The sequence below is a fragment of the Salmo salar genome, chromosome ssa11, assembly GCF_905237065.1.
Source record: "Salmo salar chromosome ssa11, Ssal_v3.1, whole genome shotgun sequence".
Lineage (NCBI taxonomy): Eukaryota > Metazoa > Chordata > Actinopteri > Salmoniformes > Salmonidae > Salmo > Salmo salar.
In genome coordinates this window covers 2,954,173-2,978,188 of record NC_059452.1, presented here as the reverse complement: position 1 = coordinate 2,978,188, position 24,016 = coordinate 2,954,173, and the positions used below count along the sequence as shown (strand labels likewise).

Below are 24,016 nucleotides of genomic sequence, written 5' to 3'. Positions count from 1 at the left end.
TCACAGTAGAAGCCTGAAACAAGGTTCTAAAGACTGTTGACATCTAGTGGAAGCCTTAGGAAGTGCAAAATGACCCCACAGACACTGTATACTGGAGAGGCAATCACTTGAAAAACTACAAACCTCAGATTTCCCACTTCCTGGTTGGATCTTTCTCAGGTTTTTGCCTGCCATATGAGTTCTGTTATACTCAAACATCATTCAAACAGTTTTAGAAACGTCAGAGTGTTTTCTATCCAAATATACTAATTATATGCATATTCTAGCTTTTGTGCCTGAGTAGCAGGCATTTTACTTTCGGCATGTTTTTCATCCAAGCTACTCAATACTGCCCCCCTTTCCTAGAGAAGTTAACAAAAGAGGACCTGTTCCTTTTTTAATTCTTAATTTCTTAACTCAACATCTTTTTGAAAGATTCAATTGAGGAAGAGCTGATGCCCAGATATTTTTAAGCAGGGACACGATCAATGAAGGGACCATCCAAAGTACTTATGCATAAATCAGATACATTTTTACGGGATTTGGAAAATAAAACTTGGTTTTACCTGCATTAACCCTTTACACTCGTGGGAATTGGCCTATATGGATAGGGCTAAACAGAAATATTTTTTTTACATTATATGAAAAGCATATACTTAACTATGGTAGCAGTTGAAAGGGAACAGTTTGACTAAAAGTGAGGACACAACCGTTCACCTGACAAGACTGAATCCAAACATTACATTGTTGATTTTAATGTGAATTTTACATTTACTGTACTTTTTGTCGCATTTGTTAATAGCGAAATCTGAAAATACTCTGGAAACATTCAGTAACATAAGCATATCCCTGGAAAAATGTGGGCTGGGTGCAAAATAAGACAAAAAGTAAAGGGTTTGAGTGAGAGGACTAACTGGTGTCTCCAAGTGGCCCCACACACCTCTCCAAATGTGTGTAAAGTTCCTAACTAATTTCAACGCACTTTTATGACTCAAAAGAAGAGTCTTCAACTATAATGTGCTTTTTTGAGCTATCCTAGCTGTGCCATTGAGGAACCAGAGCAAACACACTTGTAGTTGTTTTGTTTGGAACACAACCCTGCATCCCCGCACTCACACAATTAGTTGTTTACAAAAACGGTCCATTATAAATCGCAATCCGAGTCAGCTGGGCATCATTTGAAAGCCTGTTCTATTGCAAACATGACTATTTAAGTTATACAATGCGTTAGTCTTCCACAAAGCAATTCAGGGAAACAGAATTTGTGCACCTAGAAATGAGTCATGATTGCATTCAAGTGCTGCTGTGAATTTTCTTGACAATAAACAAGCTCATTCTGTTCAGAACAACCATGTTTGATGTAACTGTACATCAGACAACAAAAGATTTGCAAAATGCGCCCATTTAACAGGAGGGATGGGGCAACTGCTTGGCGCGCGAGGTGCTCAAGTTGTCAGTCAAAACCCATACATCGTGTAAAGAGCAGAGCCGGAGCTCTGACATAATGTATAGCATGTTACTGTACAGCCACTGCGTTTCAATATAGGCAATTATCAGTGCCCAAATCTGCCATTATATGTTTACGAGTGTTAAGGGTTTAAGTACCAATTCCAGTTTAATAAAAGCCTTTCTGCAGTGCAATAAAGGCAAATTGAAGCTCCGACAGCCTGGCCAGCAGTGAGAGCAACAGCATACACCACAGTGTCATCTGCATATAGGTGAAAGTTATTATATAATATAAACCAATATTATTAATTTAAATAGTGAAAAGAATCAGACCAAGAACCAATCCCTGTTGGACAAACGTTGTTACGTCTAGAAAACTTGATTTAACGCCATCAGTAAATACACCCTGCATTCTGTTCTTAAATAATTTTCAAACCAGGTACACGCAGCCTGGTTCAGGCCAACTGATGAAAGCCTCAATCAGTTGAGTGATCCAGTGTCAAAGGCTTTAGACAGGTCAATAAAAAAGGGCCACACAGTGTTTTCTTATGCAAACAATTAAGAACATTGTTTAAAACGTCTTTGGGATAGGGGGCGGTATTTTGACGTCCACATGAAAAGCATGCCCAAAGTAAACTGCCTGCTACTCAGGCCCAGAAGCTAGGATATCCATGTAATTGGTAGATTTGCATAGAAAACTCTACTCTAGTTTCTAAAACTGTTAAAATAATGTCTGAGTATAACAGAACTGAAATGGCAGGCGAAACCCCGAGGACAAACCATCCCCCCAACAAACATGTCATCCTACCACTGATTTCAATGGCTGGCACTTTCATGATAGGGCGAAATCGTGCCCGATTGCAGTTCCTAGGTCTTCCACTAGATGTCAACAGTCTTTAGAAAGAGGTTCGGGCTGGTTTTTGGAAAAAATGAGCCAGAAATTGTAGTTTTTCTAGGTGGCTCCCATTTTGGCTGTAGTGTTTCCAAGTACGTGAATGAGAGCGCGTTCTTTGGTATTTCTCTCCGGTGAAGACAACAACGATTCTCCGTCTTAAATTGTATCGTTTATTTGCATATTAGGGTACCTAAGGTTTGATTATAAACGTTGATTGACTTGTTATGACAAGTTTATTGGTAGCGTTTGGGATTCATTTTGAAGGAGGGAAACCGAGTGGATTATTGACTGAAGCGCACCAGCTAAACTGAGTTTTTATGGAACAAAAGGACCATTTGTAATGTAACTGGGACCTTTTGGAGTGCCAACAGAAGAAGATCTTCAAAGGCATATATTATATCGCTATTTCTGACTTTCGTGTCGCAACTCCCTGGTTGAAAATGATTTATGCATGTGTGTGCTGGGCACTGTCCTCAGATAATCGCATGGTTTGCTTTCGCCGTAAAGCCTTTTTGAAATTTACATTTACATTTAAGTCATTTAGCAGACGCTCTTATCCAGAGCGCCTTACAAATCTGACACGGCGGCTGGATTAACAAGAAGTTAAGCTTTATTTTGATGTATTGCACTTGTGATTTCATGAAAGTTTAATGTTAATAGTAATTTGATTTGGCGCTCTGCAATTTCACCGGAAGGTGTCGAAATGGGACGCTAGCACTGATCCGCAAGAAGTTAAAACCAAAGTAGTAGCAGAGATGATTCTATGACCTGGTCTGAAACCTAACCGATGTGCATTTAGAATAGATTTTGTAGTTAGATCCTTTTTAAGTTGAGTATTTACCAAGGATTCTTGAATTTTTGCTAGGCAAGAGAGTTTGGAAAGGGGATGATAATTATTTACAGTTGAAGTCAGAAGTTTACATACACTTAGGTTGGAGTCATTAAAATTTCTTGTTAACAAACTATAATTTTGGCAAGTCGGTTAGGACATCTAATTTGTGCAAGATAAGTAATTTTTCCAACAATTATTTACAGACAGATTATTTCACTTATAATTCACTGTGTCACAATTCCAGTGGGTCAGAAGTTTACATACAGTAAGTTGACTGCCTTTAAACAGCTTGGAATAATCCAGAAAATGTCATGGCTTTAGAATCTTCTGTTAGACTAATTGACATCATTTGAGTCAATTGGAGGTGTACCTGGGGATGTATTTCAAGGCCTACCTTCAAACTCAGTGCCTCTTTGCTTGACATCATGGGAAAATCAAAAGAAATCAGGCAAGAATTCAGAAAAAAAAATTGTACACCTCCATAAGTCTGGTTACTTTTCAGCAATTTCCAAACGCCTGAAGGTACAACGTTCATCTGTACAAACAATAGTACGCACGTATAAACACCATGGGACCACGCAGACGGCATATCGCACAAGAAGGAGACGCATTCTGTCTCCTAGAGATGAACGTACTTTGGTAAGAAAAGTGCAAATCAATCCCAGAACAACAGCAAAGGACCCTGTGAAGATGCTGGAGGAAACAGGTACAAAATGATCTATATCCACAGTAAAACGAGTCCTATATCAACATAACCTGAAAGGCCGCTCAGCAAGGAAGAAGCCACTGGTCCAAAACCGCCATAAAAAGACAGACTACGGTTTGCAGCTGCACATGGAGAAATGTCCTCTGGTCTGATGAAACAAAAATATAACTGTTTGGCCATAATGACCATCACTATGTTTGGAGGAAAAAGGGGGATGCTTGCAAGCTGAAGAACACCATCCCAACCGTGAAGCACGGGGTGGCAGCATCATGTTGTGGGGGTGTTTTGCTGCAGGAGGGACTGGTGCACTTCACAAAATAGATGGCATCATCATGTTGTGGGGGTGTTTTGCTGCAGGAGGGACTGGTGCACTTCACAAAATAGATGGCATCATGAGGTAGGAAAATTGTGGATATATTGAAGCAACATCAAGACATCAGTCAGGAAGTTAAAGCTTGGTCGCAAATGGGTCTTCCAAATGGACAATGACCCCAAGCATACTTCCAAAGTTGTGGTAAAATGGCTTAAGGACAACAAATTCAAGGTATTGGAGTGGCCATCACAAAGCCCTGACATCAATCCTATAGAAAATTTGTGGGCAGAACTGAAAAAGCGTGTGCGAGCAAGGAGGCCTACAAACCTGACTCGGTTACACCATCTCTGTTAGGAGGAATGGGCCAAAATTGTGGGAAGCTTGTGGAAGGCTACCCGAAACGTTTGACCCAAGTTAAACAATGCTACCAAATACTAATTGAGTGTATGTAAATGTCTGACCCACTGGGAATGTGATGAAAGAAATAAAGCATTCTCTCTACTATTATTCTGACAATTCACATTCTTAAAATAAAGTGGTGATCCTAACTGACCTAAAACAGGGAATTTTTTGTAGGATTAAATGCCAGGAATTGTGACAAACAGTTAAATGTATTTGGCTAAGGTGTATGTAAACTTCCGACTTCAACTGCGTGTATATAGAGGCATACTAAACACAAAATAAATGTGACACTGTGTAAATGATAACAGTGCAGGAAATTGACATTTATAGAAATGCTGGAAGTGAATGCTGGAATTAAACAGTTAACTATGCAAATGAGCAAAAGCTGTGTGCATTAAGGAAATAGAAGCCTGTCTCTAATAAGCATCTGTTGTGTTCAGTGATTTAAGCAAATAAATGCCCAGGCAATTAATTGAAGTTTTACGATATACGAGGATCAGTGTTAATCTCTTTGGTATCTCTAATATATGCAATAGGACAGTGATCAGAGATCATTAGCAAAGACAACACGGGACAAGTACTTGTGGGGGCTATTTGTCAGAAATAAGTCAATCAGTGAAGAGTTTGCTGGATTTTTAACATTTATTCATGTGGGTTGAGTCACTTTAAAGTAAAAAAAAATATATATTTTAAAAATGGTCTGAGGCCAGGGTAAGCCAATCTAAGTAAAGAATTACCATAAAATGACTACTTTAGATGACAGAAAAGGTTTTAAATTCTTAGAAATAGTAAAAACAGCTAGAGCCCTGCATGGGCATACATTTTAAGCCCGAGCCCTACCCATCCACGGCCTGCATACTCACCAGAGATGTCGCAAGTTTGGGAAGCCCTGGATCGACGTGTTCCAGTTTACGTCAATATCCAGCATCTTCGCACAGCCATTAAAGAGTGGGACAACATTCCACAGGCCATAATCCACAGCCTGATCAACTCTATGCGAAGGAGATGTGTCCCGTTGCATGAGGCAAATGGTGGTCACACAAGATACTGACTGGTTCTTTGATCCACACCCCTACCTTTCTTTTAAGGTATCTGTGACCAACAGATGCATATAGTATCTGTATTCCCAGTCATGTGAAAATCCATAGATTAGGGCCTAATGAATTTATTTTATTTGACCGATTTCCTTATATGAACTGTAACTCAGTAAAATCTTTGAAATTATTGCATGTTAGTTTATATTTTTGTTCAGTGTAACATAACATGGGATAATGTTTGACAAAAAGGAAATGCCACATGCATTACACCAAATACTAGATTTGGGTGTGGTCTTTAAATATAGATAATAATGAATGCAATGTTTACATATTAGCTTGTTTATTTAATTAGTATTCCAAAGGTGCAGTGCTGAATAATGAACATAGAAAAGATAACTCATATCACATGATAATTAGTAACTTTGGATATATTCAACAATCAGTGTACAGCACTTTACTGTGTGAAATTATCAAATTAATTTAGTGTCACCTTAGAACATGGGTGTCAAAATCATTCCATGGAGGGCCGAGTGTATTATCATTATTTACTTTCAATTTCTGTCCAATTAAGACCTAGACACCCAGGTAAGGGGACTAGTTCCTAACTAATCAGTGTCCTTATTGATCAATCAAGTACAAGGGAGGAGCTAAAACCAGCAGACACTCAGCCCTCCATGGAATGAGTTTGACACGTGCCTTAGCACATGAGGCAGCCAACAGTAGTTGACTCTGATTGTCTTATCACAGGTGGTTGAGAGCAAGGGTTAAGTTTAATAGGTTAACGCACACCCTAGTCCAGGTTTCCCCAAATGGCGGCCTGTGGGCCAAATGGTTTTATTTGAAAAATAAAATTGTTTGAGCCAAAAATGTGTGGAATTTTCATTGTTGGACTGTAATCAGGAAATCAGCTCCAAGTGATTTTATTTAAGAAATCTGTTCCCAAGTATTCCCACACATAATAGAGAGACACGTGATCGTATCCAAATGTAAGCAAGGTTTGAAATTATTCAGTTTTAGTCAAACATACAGGTATCGGTTTGGGCTACTATTTACAGTCCACAAATGATTTGTAATAATGTTCCGGCCCCCCGACCATCCGCTTAAGAAAAAAAGCGTCCCGCGGCGGGTTGATTATCCCTGCCCTAGTCCATATTTATTCTCTTTCCCAAAAAGGACTCCAGACTCAACATTATGGGTGTATCAGAAAAGTAGCTTCCTAACCCACGTTTTCTGTGAGGGTCTGCGACATACTGTATAAAAAAACATGGGTTGTGTTCAAGACCGACTACATTGCAGATGCCGCATTGCGTATTTTAAGGTCGTTTTTCATACCAGCATACTGACCTCAAATTGTATGCATTGGTACGCAAAATGCGTGCAGGTCTGCAGATGTACTCTACAGATTGTACAGATAAACATTTCTGATCATAAGAATCTGGTACAATGGAAGGACCAATACTGATCAGCAAGTCATGGCACAGCCTACCAGCATCTGTAAACAACCTATCTACCTACCTCATCCCCATACTGTATTTATTTATCTTGCTCCTTTGCACCCCAGTATCTCTACTTGCACATTCATCTTCTGCACATCTACCATTCCAGTGTTTAATTGCTATATTGTAATTACTTCGCCACCATGGCCTATTTATTGCCTTAACTTACCTAATTTGCACTCACTGTATATAGACTTTTTGTTACTGACTGTATGTTTTGTTTATTCCATGTGTAACTCTGTATTGTTGTATGTGTCGAATTGCTATGCTTTATCTTGGCCAGGTCGCAGTTGCAAATGAGAACTTGTCCTCAACCAGCCTACCTGGTTAAATGAAGGTGAAATAAAATAAAAAACATAAAAAAGGTCTATGGAGTTTAAGCTTAAGATGGACTTCATCAGTGGATGACTTGCAGTAAGGCATTTCCTGATCCTCTAAAAAATGTGAGATTCTGAAAGGAGATGTACCATGCAGGGTTGGGTGCTCAATTAAATTTTTTATTCAGTCAACTTGGGAAATGTAGTTATCAAATCACCACCTGTGTTAAACCAACTTAATAAAAAAATAGTATAGATCAGGTAAACGTTCGACCAAAACAACCACGCATGTGTTCCCCCTATGGTCATAGATCCAGAATTTCTGCAATGGCGTAAATCAAAATATTGGCTATTGTTTGTGTAATTCACACTGCTGGGGTAAAAATCAGAGTATAATGCTTGTAAACCCCAATACATGTTCATGGCATCGTCACCAATCAATTGCATTACACTTAAAAAAGACTAATTACCACCACCGATTAATATATGGCATGGTATGCTACCAGTTCACACAAGCATTTAGTTCTAAACCCGAAAAGAACAACTTCTAGATATCATACAGCAAAAACATCCAAATATATCCAAATCAGATTTTAGTTACCACATTGTGGGCCTGTTATTAAATATAAATCATGATGGATTTGATGAATATCCACTTTGTTAGATATGGTCTGCATTCCATTGATCCCTTTACCGTATGTACTGACCCCCAAACCTGGTGCCGTGGAGATCATTTTCCAGTTAGTGGTTAGGGCTCACGGTGGAAGTCCTTTTTCCCGCTCATCTAGCTTGATGTCTGTGATGGTGATGTTGTGACTCACCACCTTGCACATGACGTAAAGCGTCAACGTTGCCACTGCGACCGCAGTCAGCGTATCCATCTCCACGCTGGTACGGCCTGTGTTATGGGCAGCAGGTTGCAAAGCGGGATGAGTGCGCCCATGTTGCCTGCGTCATCCTTGGCTAAATGGTTGTTCCGGAGCAGGTGGAAGGCAGTGGGGCCCAGGTGACTGGTAGCTGTGGTGCTTCGACGTGTGGGGGATTTGCTGCCCACATCCACCATGGAGGCTTGGCTTTAGGCGTCTGTGTGGGTCAGTTGGGCAGTGATGGTGTTGTCCGGCTTGGGGGAGTCAGAGGAATTTGCGCCCGCCCCCAAGTGCTCCTGTGTGCGCTGTTTGAGTTTGGCTTGGAGGTCATCTCTGGAGGTTTGTCTGTGGCACTGCCTTATGCTATGCTGTCTTAGGTGGGCCCTGTTTTAGCATTTCTCAGTAGTGTGCAAAGGGAGGGAATCTCAGGGGTCCTTGTAGAGGCATTCTTTATTAAGTTTGGATTCCTGGCAAGTGTGTACCTGAGACAGTTGTCATTGTGACTCAATGCATTTGTGTGCATGTCAGAATCAGCAGCCTTGATTTGAGAAAGTCATCAAGTCATCAATCCCATATTCTCTGGGACTACACGAGAGCCAGCGGCACCACTGTAAAGGATTCTTTTGACAATATGGAACCACTGAGGGCTTCTTCCACACTGGTGGGTTCCCGAACAGCTGACATCAGGCAGCACTGTTAAAACTGTGGAGCCTGAATAGCACGATACATCTTTACTGGGTTGGCCACTTCCACTTCTGGATTGGTACAGTTGGAGGGCCATAACTGAGGTGAGGATTGCAGGATCTGGGACATAGACGAGGGGGAGAGGACCACTGGCAGACTCTGGACTTGGGCAGGGACAGGGGCCTTTGGGGTGTGGTGTCTGAGAGACATGGATGAAATTAAGATTAGGGTTTAGGGAGACAACATAAAAAATAAAAAAACAGTATTATTATTGCATTATCATTGCTGCCATTCGATCAGTAATTTTATTTAAAAAGTTGCAACATGATTTAGAGGTCAAAAAGGCCTCGATCCAAGAAGAGGATCATGGTTTCCCATTTTGTACGCCAGAATAATACGATGCAGCTGGAATCACCACTCAGAGGTCGCTTCTGTGGGTTCATGGGCAGTGCCATTGAGGGCTTTCGCCATTTAGGGAGAAGTCTGGGTGGGACTTGCTAAGCAGGAGGGGTCAGCCAATGAATTATACTCCTTTGCAAACATTCCATCAAAGATGGTGGATAAATTCAGATGAACGACTCAAGACGTTTACCATGTAAATTTTTTTCAAGGCTCATGTAAGTGGGCATTCCCTCTCTCCCAGTTCCTCCATAATCTCTGGCATGTTCATACGAGAGAGGGAACTGCTGGCTCTGGTCTACTTATTGTCCATCCCCGTTCGCCCTCACGCGACCAGAAAATATGTGCCGGTGAGATGTCTCCTTTCCATGCCCCAGAGAAGGTGGAGGAGGTCTCGCTTTCTTTACCGTCACTGATTCCATTAACTGCAAGTGGCAGTAAATCACCTATCTTGGCTTTATACCGGTTCAGACTATACACACTCCAGCACAGTAGGTAGTGGAATGCAGCTTTTCAGTTTATTAATAAACTTCCAATACACTCATAGAAGTAGAAAAATCAGAAATGGACTACTTTAAAATGGAGATTTAATCACAGAAGCAGCCTTGTACAACAATGGGTTCACTTAATCAAATTCAATAAAATTCAATCAAATGGACTGAGGGTACAAGATTAGAAGAAGAGCGAAGATCAGAGAGTGGGAGCAAAGGAGAGAGAGGGGGGGGTGAAAAGGAGGGAGGGGTAGAGGTGAGAAAGAGGGGAAGCGAATGAGTGAGTGTTACGTACAGCCACGTCACCCACCGATGAGGATCATGGGTCTGTTCTTCATCTGGGAGATGCTGAACATGCCTGTGGGGAGGGACGGGAGAAAGAGTGAGTTTGTGAGGACTTCAATGGAAAAGGCGGGCAAGATAGAAGAAAAAAAGATAAAAAAATAAACAAAGTCCCATTCTACATTTCAACCTGTCTGAAAAAAATGAAATATGAGGACCTTGGAGCCCCTGGGATCCTTTACAAGAGAATACACACACAAAGTTTGGACACACCTACTCATTCAAGGATTTTTTCTTTATTTTTACTATTTTCTACATTGTAGAATAATATCGAAGACATCAACACATATGGAATCATGTGGTAAGGAAAAAAGTTGAAAACAAATCAAAATATATTTAATAATTTTAGATTCTTCAAAGTAGCCACCCTTTGCCTTGACAGCTTTACCTACTCTTGGCATTCTCTCAACCAGCTTCAACTGGAATGCTTTTCCAACAGTCTTGAAGGAGTTCCCACATATGCTGAGCATTTGTTTCCTGCTTTTCCTTCAATCTGCGGTCAAACTCATCCCAAACCTTTTCAATTGGGTTGAGGTCGGGTGATTGTGGAGGCCAGGTAATTTGTTGCAGCACTATCACCCTCCTTCTTGGTCAAATAGCCCTTACACAGCCTGGTGATGTGTTGGGTCATTGTCCTGTTGAAAAACAAATGATAGTCCCACTAAGCGCAAACCAGATGGGATGGCGTATCGCTGAAGAATGCTGAGGTAGCCATGCTGGTTAAGCGTGCCTTGAATTCTAAATCAATCACTCAGTGTCACCAGCAAAGCACCCCCACACCACCTCCTCCATGCTTCACGGTGGGAACCACACATGCGAAGATCATCCATTCACCTATTCGGCATCTCAAAAAGGACATGGCGGTTGAAACCAACAATCTGAAATTTGGACTCAGACCAAAAGGACAGCTTTTCACCGGTCTAATGTCCATTGCCTGGGTTTCTTGGCCCAAGCAAATCACTTCTTATTGGTGTGCTTTAGTAGTGGTTTCTTTGCAGCACTTCGACCACGAAGGCCTGATTCACGCAGTCTCCTCTGAACAGTTGATGTTGAGATGTGTCTGTTACTTGAACTCTGAAGATTTTATTTGGGCAGCAATTTGAGGCTAGTAACACTAATGAACTTATCCTCTGCAGCAGAGGTAACTCTGGGTCTTCCTTTACTGTGCCAGCCCCCATGCGAGCCAGTTTCATCATAGTGCTTGATGGTTTTTGCTACTGCACTTGAAGAAACCTTCAAAGTTCTTGAAATTTTCCAGATTGACTGAACGTCATGTCTTAAGGTAATGATGTAATGTTATTTCTCTTTGCTTATTTGAGCTGTTCTTGACATATGGACTTGGTCTTTTACCAAATAGGGCTACCTTCTTTATACTACCCCTACCTTGTTACAACACAACTGATTGGCTCAAACTAAATCTAAGGATCTCAAATGACTGGGACTACAGATATGCATCTGTTGGTCACAGATACCTTACAAAAAAAAAAAAGTAGGGGCGTGGATTACAAAACCAGTCAGTATCTGGTGTGACCACCATGTGCCTCATGCAGTGCGAAATGTCCTTTGCATTGAATTGATCGGGCTGTTAATTGTGGCCTGTGGAATGTTGTCCCACTGGATATTGGAACACAATGTCGTAGATGTCGATCCAGAGCATCCCAAAGAGGCTCAATGGGTGACATGTCTGGTGAGTATGCAGGTCATGGAAGAACTGGGACATTTTCAGCATTCAAGAATTGGTGTACAGATCCTTGCGAAATGGGGCCATCATGCTGAAAAATGATGGTGGCAGATGAATGGCATAGCAATGGGCCTCAGGATCTCGTCACGGTATCTCTATGCATTCAAATTGCCCTCGATAAAATGCAATTGTGTTCGTTGTCCATAGCTTATGTCTGCCTATACCATAACCCTACCATGGGGCACTCTGCTCACAACGTTGACATCAGCAAATCGCTCGCCCACGCAACGCCATCTGTCCGGTACAGTTGAAACCAGAATTAATCTGTGAAGAGCACACTTATTCAGCGTGCCAGTGGACATCGTGAGCATTTGCCCACTGAAGTCGGTTACGACGCCGAACTGCAGTCAGGTCAAGACCTAGGTGGGGACTACAAGCACGCAGATGAGCTTCCCTGAAATGGTTTCCGACAGTTTGTGCAGAAGTTATTCTGTAGGGGTGGCTGGTCTCAGACGATCCCGCAGGTGAAGAAGCTGGATGTGGAGGTCCTGAGCTGGCGTGGTTACAAGTGGTCTGCGGTTGGGAGGCCGGTTAGACGTACCGCCACATTCTCTAAAACAACCTAACATTCAATTCTCTGGCAACAGCTCTAGTGGACATTCCTGTAGTCAGCATGCCAATTGCTCCCTCAAAACTTGAGACATCTGTGGCATTGTGTTGACAAAACTGCAGATTTTAGAGTGGCCTTTTATTGTCCACAGCACATGGTGCACATGTGTAATGATCATGCTGTGTAATCATCTTCTTGATATGCCACACCTGTCAGGTGGATGGATTATCTTGGCAAAGGAGAAATGCTCACTAACAGGGATGTAAACTAATTCTGAGAGAAAAGCTTTTTGTGCGTATGGAACATTTCTAGGATCTTTTGTTTCAGTTCATGAAATATGAGACAAAACTTTACGTAGCGCTTTATATTTTTTGTTCAGTATAAATCAGTGTGTGATCGAACCCTCTGTGATTAGGGTGCTGTTCTGATGCCAATGAAACACACTGAGCTATAGAAAAGGATCCAATTCGATAGCACCGTTGGCGACATTTCAAGCTAGCTTAAGGCATTCTTATCTCTGTTACACACACCCCTTCAACTCGATCCCCAGCTGTCGAGCTAAGCCCACTGTGGACCTGAGTCACAGCACCAGTATAACCGGCATCACTGTGCTAGCTTAGCACATAGTGCTGCCTCCCTGAACTTGCTTCTGACTGGGCTTGAACCAGGGTCCTCTACCTCGACAACACACATGACAACCCACGAACTGTGATCTATATAAAATTATCCAATTTGATAGCACTATTAGTGACATTTCAAGCAGTCTGGAGTAAGCTTACAGCATATTACGATATCTCTTTTGTGCAGACAAAATATTAAATATCTATAATAGCACAACCGTTGTTTCGAATATGTAAGAGGCCTTAAAGTCTGTTATTCAAATTACAGTTTTTCACTAATCAGCAATTGCTGGGAATGATGTCTGATGTCCTATTGCTAACTGAGTCTACTTTTAAAGGGCTGTTGGGTTGAAATTTGAAATACATGCTACACCAGATGTTAATGGTTATATGTAGGAATGGTGGGGTCAATGGAGGTTGGATAAGAGCCAGGAGAATGTTACTAAGTAAGGGAAAAGGCAATCACATGGTTGCGGTCACTGATGAGGGTGGATTAGTGAAGAATGGGGGCCGAGGTCAGATCAGGTCACATGAAGGAAGAAGGAACAGTTTATTACCCACATCACTTAACTTCCTGACTAGCAACAAGGATGTAATGTTTAGAGAAAAGGAGGAAACGCCGTCTAATGGGTGGCATAAATACTGGTGTTGGTGGAAACATGTCTGTCTTTTTAGCTGTTTGACCCACTGGGTGAATAAACTTAGTTTGAGCTATTCCTAGTTGTCCTTTAGGTTCTAATTAAACAGAGTTAAAACCAACAGTTGGCGCTGTGAGCACGGTTCACCGCGATTTACAGTTAAACTAGAGTCTGAATCAGTGAAACAGGAGCCGGCACCAGAAACAAGGTAGGCACAGTTTCTACACCTGTTAACACTTATTCTGACATATTGGGGTGATGAGAATCATAGACTGAACAATTATAGGATACGGACCTAGAAAGCCTAAGTTTATTCAGTAGGCCCATTGTGTAACGGTCGTAAAGATATGGTGTCGGGTAGGTATCGAGTGGAGCTAGTTCTCTGCGATATCCATGAGTGACACTATGGTGTAGGGTAAGTCCCGTGCAGGATAGGTCCCTAGTGTGGGTATTGTCGTGTCTTTGGGGCACCATTAACCTGTTAGGGCTAGGGGGCAGTATTTGCACGGCTGGATAAAAAAAATGTACCCGATTTAATCTGGTTACTAATCCTACCCAGTAACTAGAATATGCATATACTTATTATATATGGATAGAAAACACCCTAAAGTTTCTAAAACTGTTTGAATGGTGTCTGTGAGTATAACAGAACTCATTTGGCAGGCAAAACCCTGAGACATTTTCTGACAGGAAGTGGATACCTGATGTGTTGTATTACCTTTAAACCTATGCCATTGAAAAACACAGGGGCTGAGGAATATTTTGGCACTTCTATTTGCTTCCACTAGATGTCACCAGCCTTTACAAAGTGTTTTGAGTCTTCTGGAGGGAGATCTGACCGAACAAGAGCCATGGAACAATGATGGCCCATTAGACACCTGGCGCGCGAGTTCATGTTGGGTACCCTCGTTCCAATACGTTATAAAAGAGAATGCATTCGTCCACCTTGAATATTATTCATGTTCTGGTTAAAAAAGGCCCTAATGATTTATGCTATACAACGTTTGACATGTTTGAACGAACGTAAATATATTTTTTCCCCTCGTTCATGAAGTGAAGTCCGGCGGGCTTAGATCATGTGCTAACAAGACGGAGATTTTTGGACATAAATGAGCTTTTTTGAACAAAACTACATTCGTTATGGACCTGTGATACCTGGAAGTGACATCTGATGAAGAGAATCAAAGGTAATGGATTATTTACATAGTATTTTCGATTTTAGATCTCCCCAACATGACGACTAGTCTGTATCGCAACGCGTATTTTTCTGGGCGCAGTGCTCAGATTATTGCAAAGTGTGATTTCCCAGTAAGGTTATTTTTAAATCTGGCAAGTTGATTGCGTTCAAGAGATGTAAATCTATAATTCTTTAAATGACAATATAATATTTTACCAATGTTTTCTAATTTTAATTATTTAATTTTTGGTGCTGACTTGACTGCCGGTTATTGGAGGGAAACGATTTCCTCAACATTTTTTTTAACATTTTTTAGTCATTTAGCAGACACTCTTATCCAGAGCGACTTACAGTAGTGAATGCATACATTTCATAATTTTTTTTTCCCTGTGCTGGCCCCCCGTGGGAATCGAACCCACAACCCTGGCGTTGCAAACACCATGCTAGAACAACTGAGCTACAATGCCATAGTAAAACGCTGTTTTTGGATATAAATATGAACTTGATAGAACTAAAAATGCATGCATTGTCTAACATAATATCCTAGGAGTGTCATCTGATGGAGATTGTAAAAGGTTAGTGCATCATTTTAGCTGGTTTTATGGTTTTGGTGACCCTGTCTTTGAATTGACAAAACATTACACACAACTCTTGTAAATGTACTGTCCTAACATACTCTAAATTTATGCTTTCGCCGTAAAACCTTTTTGAAATCGTAAAACGTGGTTAGATTAAGGAGATGTTTATCTTTGAAAGGGTGTAAAATAGTTGTATGTTTGAAAAATTTGAATTTTGACATTTATTTGGATTCAAATTTGCCGCTCTTGAAATGCACCTGCTGTTGATGGAGTGCACCACGGGTGGGACGCCTGCGTCCCACCTAGCCCATAGAGGTTAAACTGAAGCCATGTTTATCAAATAACTCCCTGTAATTATTATTACGCAATTAAACTGATTAATCGTTTAACTGTAATTAACTAGATCGGGGCACCAAGGAAAATATTGAGATTACAAAGTTATAATTTTCCTAATATAACTTTCCTATAATATATTATCTGACCGATTATCTTCTGGTTTAAATGGTGTATTCTTTACCTCGTCAGTCTCATTCCAAACGTCGTAAATTGTTGTTATCTGCATGAACCCAGTCTTCACTAAGTCATCCATACATCAATTGTCTTAAAATCATTTATTTACTAAACTAAGTAATTCACAGAAAGCATACAAAACAGTAGTTATCATTACAAGGAAAATGGTGGAGGAATGCGCCCTAGTGGGCTAAACCGGCATGGCGGCTTTTTAAACAAAGGGTCATAAAAGGGCAGCTGAGGAGGCACAACAGAGTTGATAAATATTAACAATTGATATGCTAATCCTTTGCACATGAACACTCACTCATTCGGGAACAATTGCAATCAATATATATTTACGCTCAGTGTATCGTCGTGATGCTTGTTGGAGAGTTTCTGTCCACGTTCTCTCGCTCTCGGTTAGAATGGATCTTTCAAAGCGACATTCATTAGCGCCGTTATAGAATAGATGTTTCGTCGGTCTTCGCGTTCAATGATACCGAATTCTAGCTGCAGACTAGTACTTAATATCAAAAACTTGTTATTATTCTGTATCGATAGTTTAACCATGTTGGTTAACCTGTTCGGGCTAGGGGGAAGTATTGACACGGCCGGATAAAAAACGTACCCGATTTAATCTGGTTACTACTCCTGCCCAGTAACTAGAATATGCATATAATTATTGGCTTTGGATAGAAAACACCCTAAAGTTTCTAAAACTGTTTGAATGGTGTCTGTGAGTATAACAGAACTCAAATGGCAGCCCAAAACCTGAGAAGATTCCATGCAGGAAGTGGCCTGTCTGACAAGTTGTGTTTCATCTTGGCTCTTTTTATTGAAGACTGAGGATCTTTGCTCTAACGTGACACTTCCTACGGCTCCCATAGGCTCTCAGAGCCCGGGAAAAAGCTGAACGATATCGAGGCAGCCTCTGGCTGAAACACATTATCGCTTTTGGCAAGTGGCCGATCAGAGTACTATGGGCTTAGGCGCGTGCCCGAGTCGACCCCATGCTTTATTCTCTTTTGTCTGTTTACCTAAACGCAGATTCCCGGTCGGAATATTATCACTTTTTTATGAGAAAAATGGCATAAAAATTGATTTTAAACAGCGGTTGGCATGCTTCGAAGTACGGTAATGGAATATTTAGAATTTTTTTGTCACGAATTGCGCCATGCTCGTCACCCTTATTTACACTTTCGAATAGTGTCTTGAACGCACGAACAAAACGCCGCTGTTTGGATATAACTATGGATTATTTTGAACCAAACCAACATTTGTTATTGAAGTAGAAGTCCTGGGAGTGCATTCTGACGAAGACAGCAAAGGTAATAACATTTTTCTTATAGTAAATCTGACTTTGGTGAGTGCTAAACTTGCTGGGTGTCTAAATAGCTAGCCCTGTGATGCCGGGCTATCTACTGAGAATATTGCAAAATGTGCTTTCACCGAAAAGCTATTTTAAAATCGGACATATCGAGTGCATAGAGGAGTTCTGTATCTATAATTCTTAAAATAATTGTTATGCTTTTTGTGAACGTTTATCGTGAGTAATTTAGTAAATTCACCGGCAGTGTTCGGTGGGAATGCTAGTCACATGCTAATGTAAAAAGCTGGTTTTTGATATAAATATGAACTTGATTGAACAAAACATGCATGTATTGTATAACAATGTCCTAGGGTTGTCATCTGATGAAGATCAAAGGTTAGTGCTGCATTTAGCTGTGGTTTGGGTTTATGTGACATTATATGCTAGCTTGAAAAATGGGTGTCTGATTATTTCTGGCTGGGTACTCTGCTGACATAATCTAATGTTTTGCTTTCGTTGTAAAGCCTTTTTGAAATCGGACAGTGTGGTTAGATTAATGAGAGTCTTGTCTTTAACCTCTCTGGGCTAGGCGGGACGAATTCGTCCCACCTACGTAACAGCCAGTTGAATCCTGTGGCGCGATTTTCAAAACCTTTGAAATGCTATTACTTCAATTTCTCAAACATATGACTATTTCACAGCATTTTAAAGACAAGACTCTCCTTTATCTAACCACACTGTCCGATTTCAAAAAGGCTTTACAGCGAAAGCAAAACATTAGATTATGTCAGCAGACTACCCAGCCAGAAATAATCAGACACCCATTTTTCAAGCTAGCATATAATGTCACAAAAACCCAGAAGACAGCTAAATGCAGCACTAACCTTTGATGATCTTCATCAGATGACACACCTAGGACATTATGTTATACAATACATGCATGTTTTGTTCAGTCAAGTTCATATTTATATCAAAAAACAGCTTTTTACATTATCATGTGACGTTCAGAACTAGCATACCCCCCGCAAACTTCCGGGGAATTTACTAACAATTTACTAAATTACTCACGATAAACGTTCACAAAAAGCATAACAACTAGTTTAAGAATTATAGATACAGACCTCCTCTATGCACTCGATATGTCCGATTTTAAAATAGCTTTTCGGATTAAGCACATTTTGCAATATTCTGAGTAGATAGCCCGGCAATGTCACAGCTAAGATCCTGACTCTTCAATAAACAGAAGCAAGAACAACAACACAACTTGTCAGACAGGCCACTTCCTGCATGAAACCTTCTCAGGTTTTTGCCTGCCAAATGAGTTCTGTTATACTCACAGACACCATTCAAACAGTTTTAGAAACTTTAGGGTGTTTTCTATCCAAAGCCAATAATTATATGCATATTCTAGTTACTGGGCAGGAGTAGTAACCAGATTAAATAGGGTACGTTTTTTATCCGGAGGTGAAAATACTGCCCCCTAGCCCAAAGAAGTTAAAATGGTGTAAAATAGTCATATGTTTGAAAAATTGAAGTTTTTGCATTTTTGAGGTTTTTGAATAACGCGCTACGGGATTACACTGGCTGTTACGTAGGTGGGACGATTTCGTCCCACATACCCTAGAGAGGTTAAAGTTCAGTAGAGGAATGCATGGTCAAACCTATTGGCCAACTCGTAATGGAGTGGAGGCCTGGTCTGAAGAAAGTAATTATGGATGGGGCTTATATACTGAACGTGACAAGCTGTCACATGACGCCTTATCCTGTCTGTGTCCCTGGGGGCGTGCCGATGACGGAGTTAGAATTGTATTTCTGTACAAAGCTTATCACATTAACATCAGTACATAGCATCTCAACGTATTCCAAATAGCTTTATCCTTATTAATACATTTTATACAACCATTTAGATGCAAGTCCCATAGCTGAGGCTATTATATAAACATTATGGTGATATGGCAATATTGTCTCTCCTGAGTTCCATAAAATTGTACCAAGCGGGCCAGTTCGTAGCTGGATTCTTCACCGATCTTTTATACCTTCTCCAGAACATAAATGTTGTTTGGTTCTCCAATTCTGTGAGCTGGAAGAATCCTTTGTTCTCTCCATGAAAACATTCTCTGTCTCAAAACTGGGCCATGAGGCAGGACATTCTCTTTTGGAATTTTACGACTGCCTTCACACAGCCTTGTGTCAGAAGTGTAGAGGTCGGGGGATGGTGTATAGAAAACCCAGAGGGCAACGTCATGACAGTATTCACCTGCAAGATCTGTAAGAGGGACGAAAGTCCCAGCCGCATTGGCCGTGAGGCAATAGAGTATGTGGATAGTGATACAAGGTTGTCTATAAGTACATGAGGAGAGCCACATTCCTGATTAGAAAAGCAAGAAGATATTCTAACGTTGTTAAACATGATTTGTGTGGATTAACAGTAGCAATAAAGATATAGGTTGGTGTATGCCCAGTGGTATAAAGTACTTTAGTAAAAATACTTGAAAGTACTACTTTAGTAGTTTAGGGTATCTGTACTTTACTATTTATATTAACCTCTTGGGGCTAGGTGGGACGCTAGCGTGCCACCCGTGGTGCACTCCATCAACAGCAGGTGCATTTCAAGAGCGGCAAATTTGAATCCAAATAAATGTCAAAATTCAAATTTTTCAAAAATACAACTATGTTACACCATTTGAAAGATAAACATCTCCTTAATCTAACCACGTTTTACGATTTCAAAAAGGTTTTACGGCGAAAGCATACATTTAGAGTATGTTAGGACAGTACATTTACAAGAGTTGTGTGTAATGTTTTGTCAAGTCAAAGACAGGGTCACCAAAACCATAAAACCAGCTAAAATGATACACTAACCTTTTACAATCTCCATCAGATGACACTCCTAGGACATTATGTTAGACAATGCATGCATTTTTAGTTCTATCAAGTTGATATTTATATCCAAAAACAGCGTTTTACTATGGCATTGATGTTGAGGAAATCGTTTCCCTCCAATAACCGGCAGTCAAGTCAGCGTCACAAATTAAATAATTAAAATTAGAAAACATTGGTAAAATATTATATTGTCATTTAAAGAATTATAGATTTACATCTTTTGAACGCAATCAACTTGCCAGATTTAAAAATAACCTTACTGGGAAATCACACTTTGCAATAATCTGAGCACTGTGCCCAGAAAAATACGCGTTGCGATACAGACTAGACGTCATGTTGGGGAGATCTAAAATCGAAAATACTATGTAAATAATCCATTACCTTTGATTCTCTTCATCAGATGTCACTTCCAGGTATCACAGGTCCATAACGAATGTAGTTTTGTTCAAAAAAGCTCATCATTTATGTCCAAAAATCTCCGTCTCGTTAGCACATGATGTAAGCCAGCCGGACTTCTCGTCATGAACGAGGGGAAAAAATATATTTCCGTTCGTTCAAACATGTCAAACGTTGTATAGCATAAATCATTAGGGCCTTTTTTAACCAGAACATGAATAATATTCAAGGTGGACGAATGCATAGTCTTTTATAACGTATTGGAACGAGGGTACCCAACATGAAGTAGCGCGCCAGGTGTCTAATGGGACATCACCGTTCCATGGCTCTTGTTCGGTCAGATCTCCCTCCAGAAGACTCAAAACACTTTGTAAAGGCTGGTGACATCTAGTGGAAGCAATAGGAAGTGCCAAAATATTCCTAAACCCCTGTGTTTTTCAATGGGATAGGTTTAAAGTCAATACAACACATCAGGTATCCACTTCCTGTCAGAAAATGTCTCAGGGTTTTGCCTGCCAAATGAGTTCTGTTATACTCACAGACACCATTCAAACAGTTTTGGAAACTTTAGAGTGTTTTCTATCCATATATAATAAGTATATGCATATTCTAGTTACTGGGTAGGATTAGTAACCAGATTAAATCGGGTACATTTTTTTTATCCAGACGTGCAAATGCTGCCCCCTAGACCCAACAGGTTAACCCAAACTTTAACTTCACTACATTCCTAAAGAAAATGATGTACTTTTTTCTCCATACATTTTCCCTGACACCCAAAAGTACTCATTACATTTTGAATGCTTACCAGGACAGGAAAACGGTCCAATTCACACACTTATCAAGTTAACATCCCTGGTCATCCCTACTGCCTCTTATCTGGCAGACTCACTAAACACATGCTTCATTTGTAAATTATGTCTGAGTGTTGGAGCATGACCCTATTAAGGCATCTTCACTTTTAGGACATCATGAGTATGACAATTGGGTACTTTTTCCACCACTGTTTATGCCCTATTGGGGCATAATGTGGAAATAGGAAGATAGTGAATATTTTGGTAATGTGTGTTGTGATATCTGAGGTGTAACACTGATGGGTTCTGGGTTCAACTTTAAATGTTGTTAATTATCAGGTATCTATCCGATTGAAATATTGAGTGCCATAGTCTGGTTTCTATGACAGAAGTTAATGATTATCTGTAGGTGGAGTGTATATGGTGTAGTCAATTAACCTTGGAATGTACTGAGTAAAGGAAAGGTAATCACATGTTGACAGGCACTGAGGGGAGAGATGTGGTTTAGTGAGGAATGGGGGGCCGAGGTCAGGTCACATTAAGGGAGAAGGAACAGTTTGTTGCCGTATCACTTAACTTCCTGCCTAGTAATAAAGATGTCATGTTTAAAGAGGAGGAGACCCCACCCAAATTGGGGTATATAAACTATTTTTCAGGTCCCTGTCTTCAAAGATATTTGTATTTTTACAAATTAACTTCACAGATCTTCATTGTAAAGGGTTTAAACAGTTTCCCATGCTTGTTCAATGAACCATAAACAATGAATGAACATGCACCCGTGGAACAGTCGTTAAGACGCTAACAGCTTAGACGGTAGGCAATTAAGGTCACAGTTATGAAAAATTAGGACCCTAAAGAGGCCTTTCTACTGACTCTGAAAAACACCAAAAGAAAGATGCCCAGGTTCCCTGCTCATCTGCATGAACATGCCTTAGGCATGCTGCAAGGAGGCATGAGGACTGCAGATGTGGCCAGGGCAAAAAATTGCAATGTCCGTACTGTGAGAAGCTTAAGACAGCGCTACAGGGAGACAGGACAGACAGCTGATCGTCCTCACAGTGGCAGACCACGTGTAACACACCTGCACAGGATCGGTAAATCAAAACATCACACCTGCGGGACAGGTACAGGATGGCAACAACAACTGCCCGAGTTACACCAGGAATGCACAATCCCTACATCAGTGCTCAAACTGTCCGCAATAGGCTGAGAGAGAGGCTGGACTGAGGGCTTGTAGGCCTGTTGTAAGGCAGGTCCTCACCAGACATCACTGGCAACATCACCTTTGGGCACAAACCCACCGTCGCTGGACCAGACAGGACTGGCAAAAATGCTCTTCACTGACGAGTCGCGGTATTGTCTCACCAGGGTTGATGGTCGGATTTGCGTTTATCGCAGAAGGAATGAGCGTTACACCGAGCCCTGTACTCTGGAGCGGGATCGATTTGGAGGTGGAGGGTCAGTCATGGTCTGGGGTGGTGTGTCACAGCATCATCGGACTGAGCTTGTTGTCATTGCAGGCAATCTCAACACTGTGTGTTACAGGGAAGACATCCTCCTCCCTCATGTGGTACTCATCCTGACATGACCCTCCAGCATGACAATGCCACCAGCCATGCTGCTCGTTCTGTGTGTGATTTCCTGCAAGACAGGAATGTCAGTGTTCTGCCATGGCCAGCGATGAGCCCGGATATCAATCCCATTGAGCATGTCTGGGACCTGTTGGATCGGAGGGCTAGGGCCATTCCCCCTAGAAATGTCCGGGAACTTGCCTTGGTGGAAGAGTGGGGTAACATCTCACAGCAAGAACTGGCAAATCTGGTGCAGTCCATGAGGAGGAGATGCACTGCAGTACTTAATGCAGCTGGTGGCCACACCAGATACTGACTGTTACTTTTGACCCCCCCTCTTTGTTCATTTTTGTTCTTCACATGTCTGTGGAACTTGTTCTGTTTGTCTGTTGAATCTTATGTTCATACAAATATTTACACATGTTAAGTTTGCTGAAAATTGTTTGATATCAATTGTTCAGGGACACATTCAATTTCTGTTAGTCACATGTCTGTGGAACTTGTTCAGTTTATGTCTCAGTTGTTGAATCTTATGTTCATACAAATATTTACACATGTTAAGTTTGCTGGAAATAAATGCAGTTGACAGTAAGAGGATTTTTCTTTTTGTTTTCCTGAGTTTCCGTTTTACTTTTTTTTTTTTTTTTTTAAACAAGTTACTTTTTTTTCATTTCACTTCACCAATTAGGACTATTTTGTGTATGTCGATTGCATGAAATCCAAATCCATTTAAATTACTGGTTGTAATGCAACAAAATAGGAAAAACACCAAGGGGGATGAATACTTTTGCAAGGCACTGTATGTATGCATGCATGTATGTATTTACAGTTATTCACATGTTTTCAAGTACTGGTGACAAATAATGCATTCCAATATACTGTTGTATTCGGAGCATGTCACAAATAGCCATTTTGATAACATGTTTCAAATCAAATGTTATGTACACTTTCTCTTCCAGGAGAGTATGGGGTGTCATTATCTCGCTCTCTTTGAAATTCAGTTAGTGAAATTATGCAGTTTTATAAAGTATAAAGGCATCCAGATTTAGCAGTAAAGGGGGCTCC

At 40.7% G+C, this 24,016-nt stretch overlaps 1 protein-coding gene across 1 annotated transcript in view; it reads right to left on the bottom strand.

Moving 5' to 3' along the window:
- Positions 1–7,582: 7,582 nt before the first annotated feature.
- The window catches only part of LOC100196496 (molybdenum cofactor biosynthesis protein 1), a 65,682-nt gene continuing 49,248 nt past the window's right edge, over positions 7,583–24,016 (bottom strand). Inside the window, exons 10-11 of the mRNA XM_014126168.2 lie at positions 10,159–10,221; positions 7,583–9,172 (exon numbers count right to left, since the gene is read on the bottom strand). Of these exons, the coding sequence (XP_013981643.2) occupies positions 10,166–10,221 (56 nt within the window). The 3' untranslated portion in view covers positions 7,583–9,172; positions 10,159–10,165. The remainder of the gene's footprint in view (positions 9,173–10,158; positions 10,222–24,016) is intronic.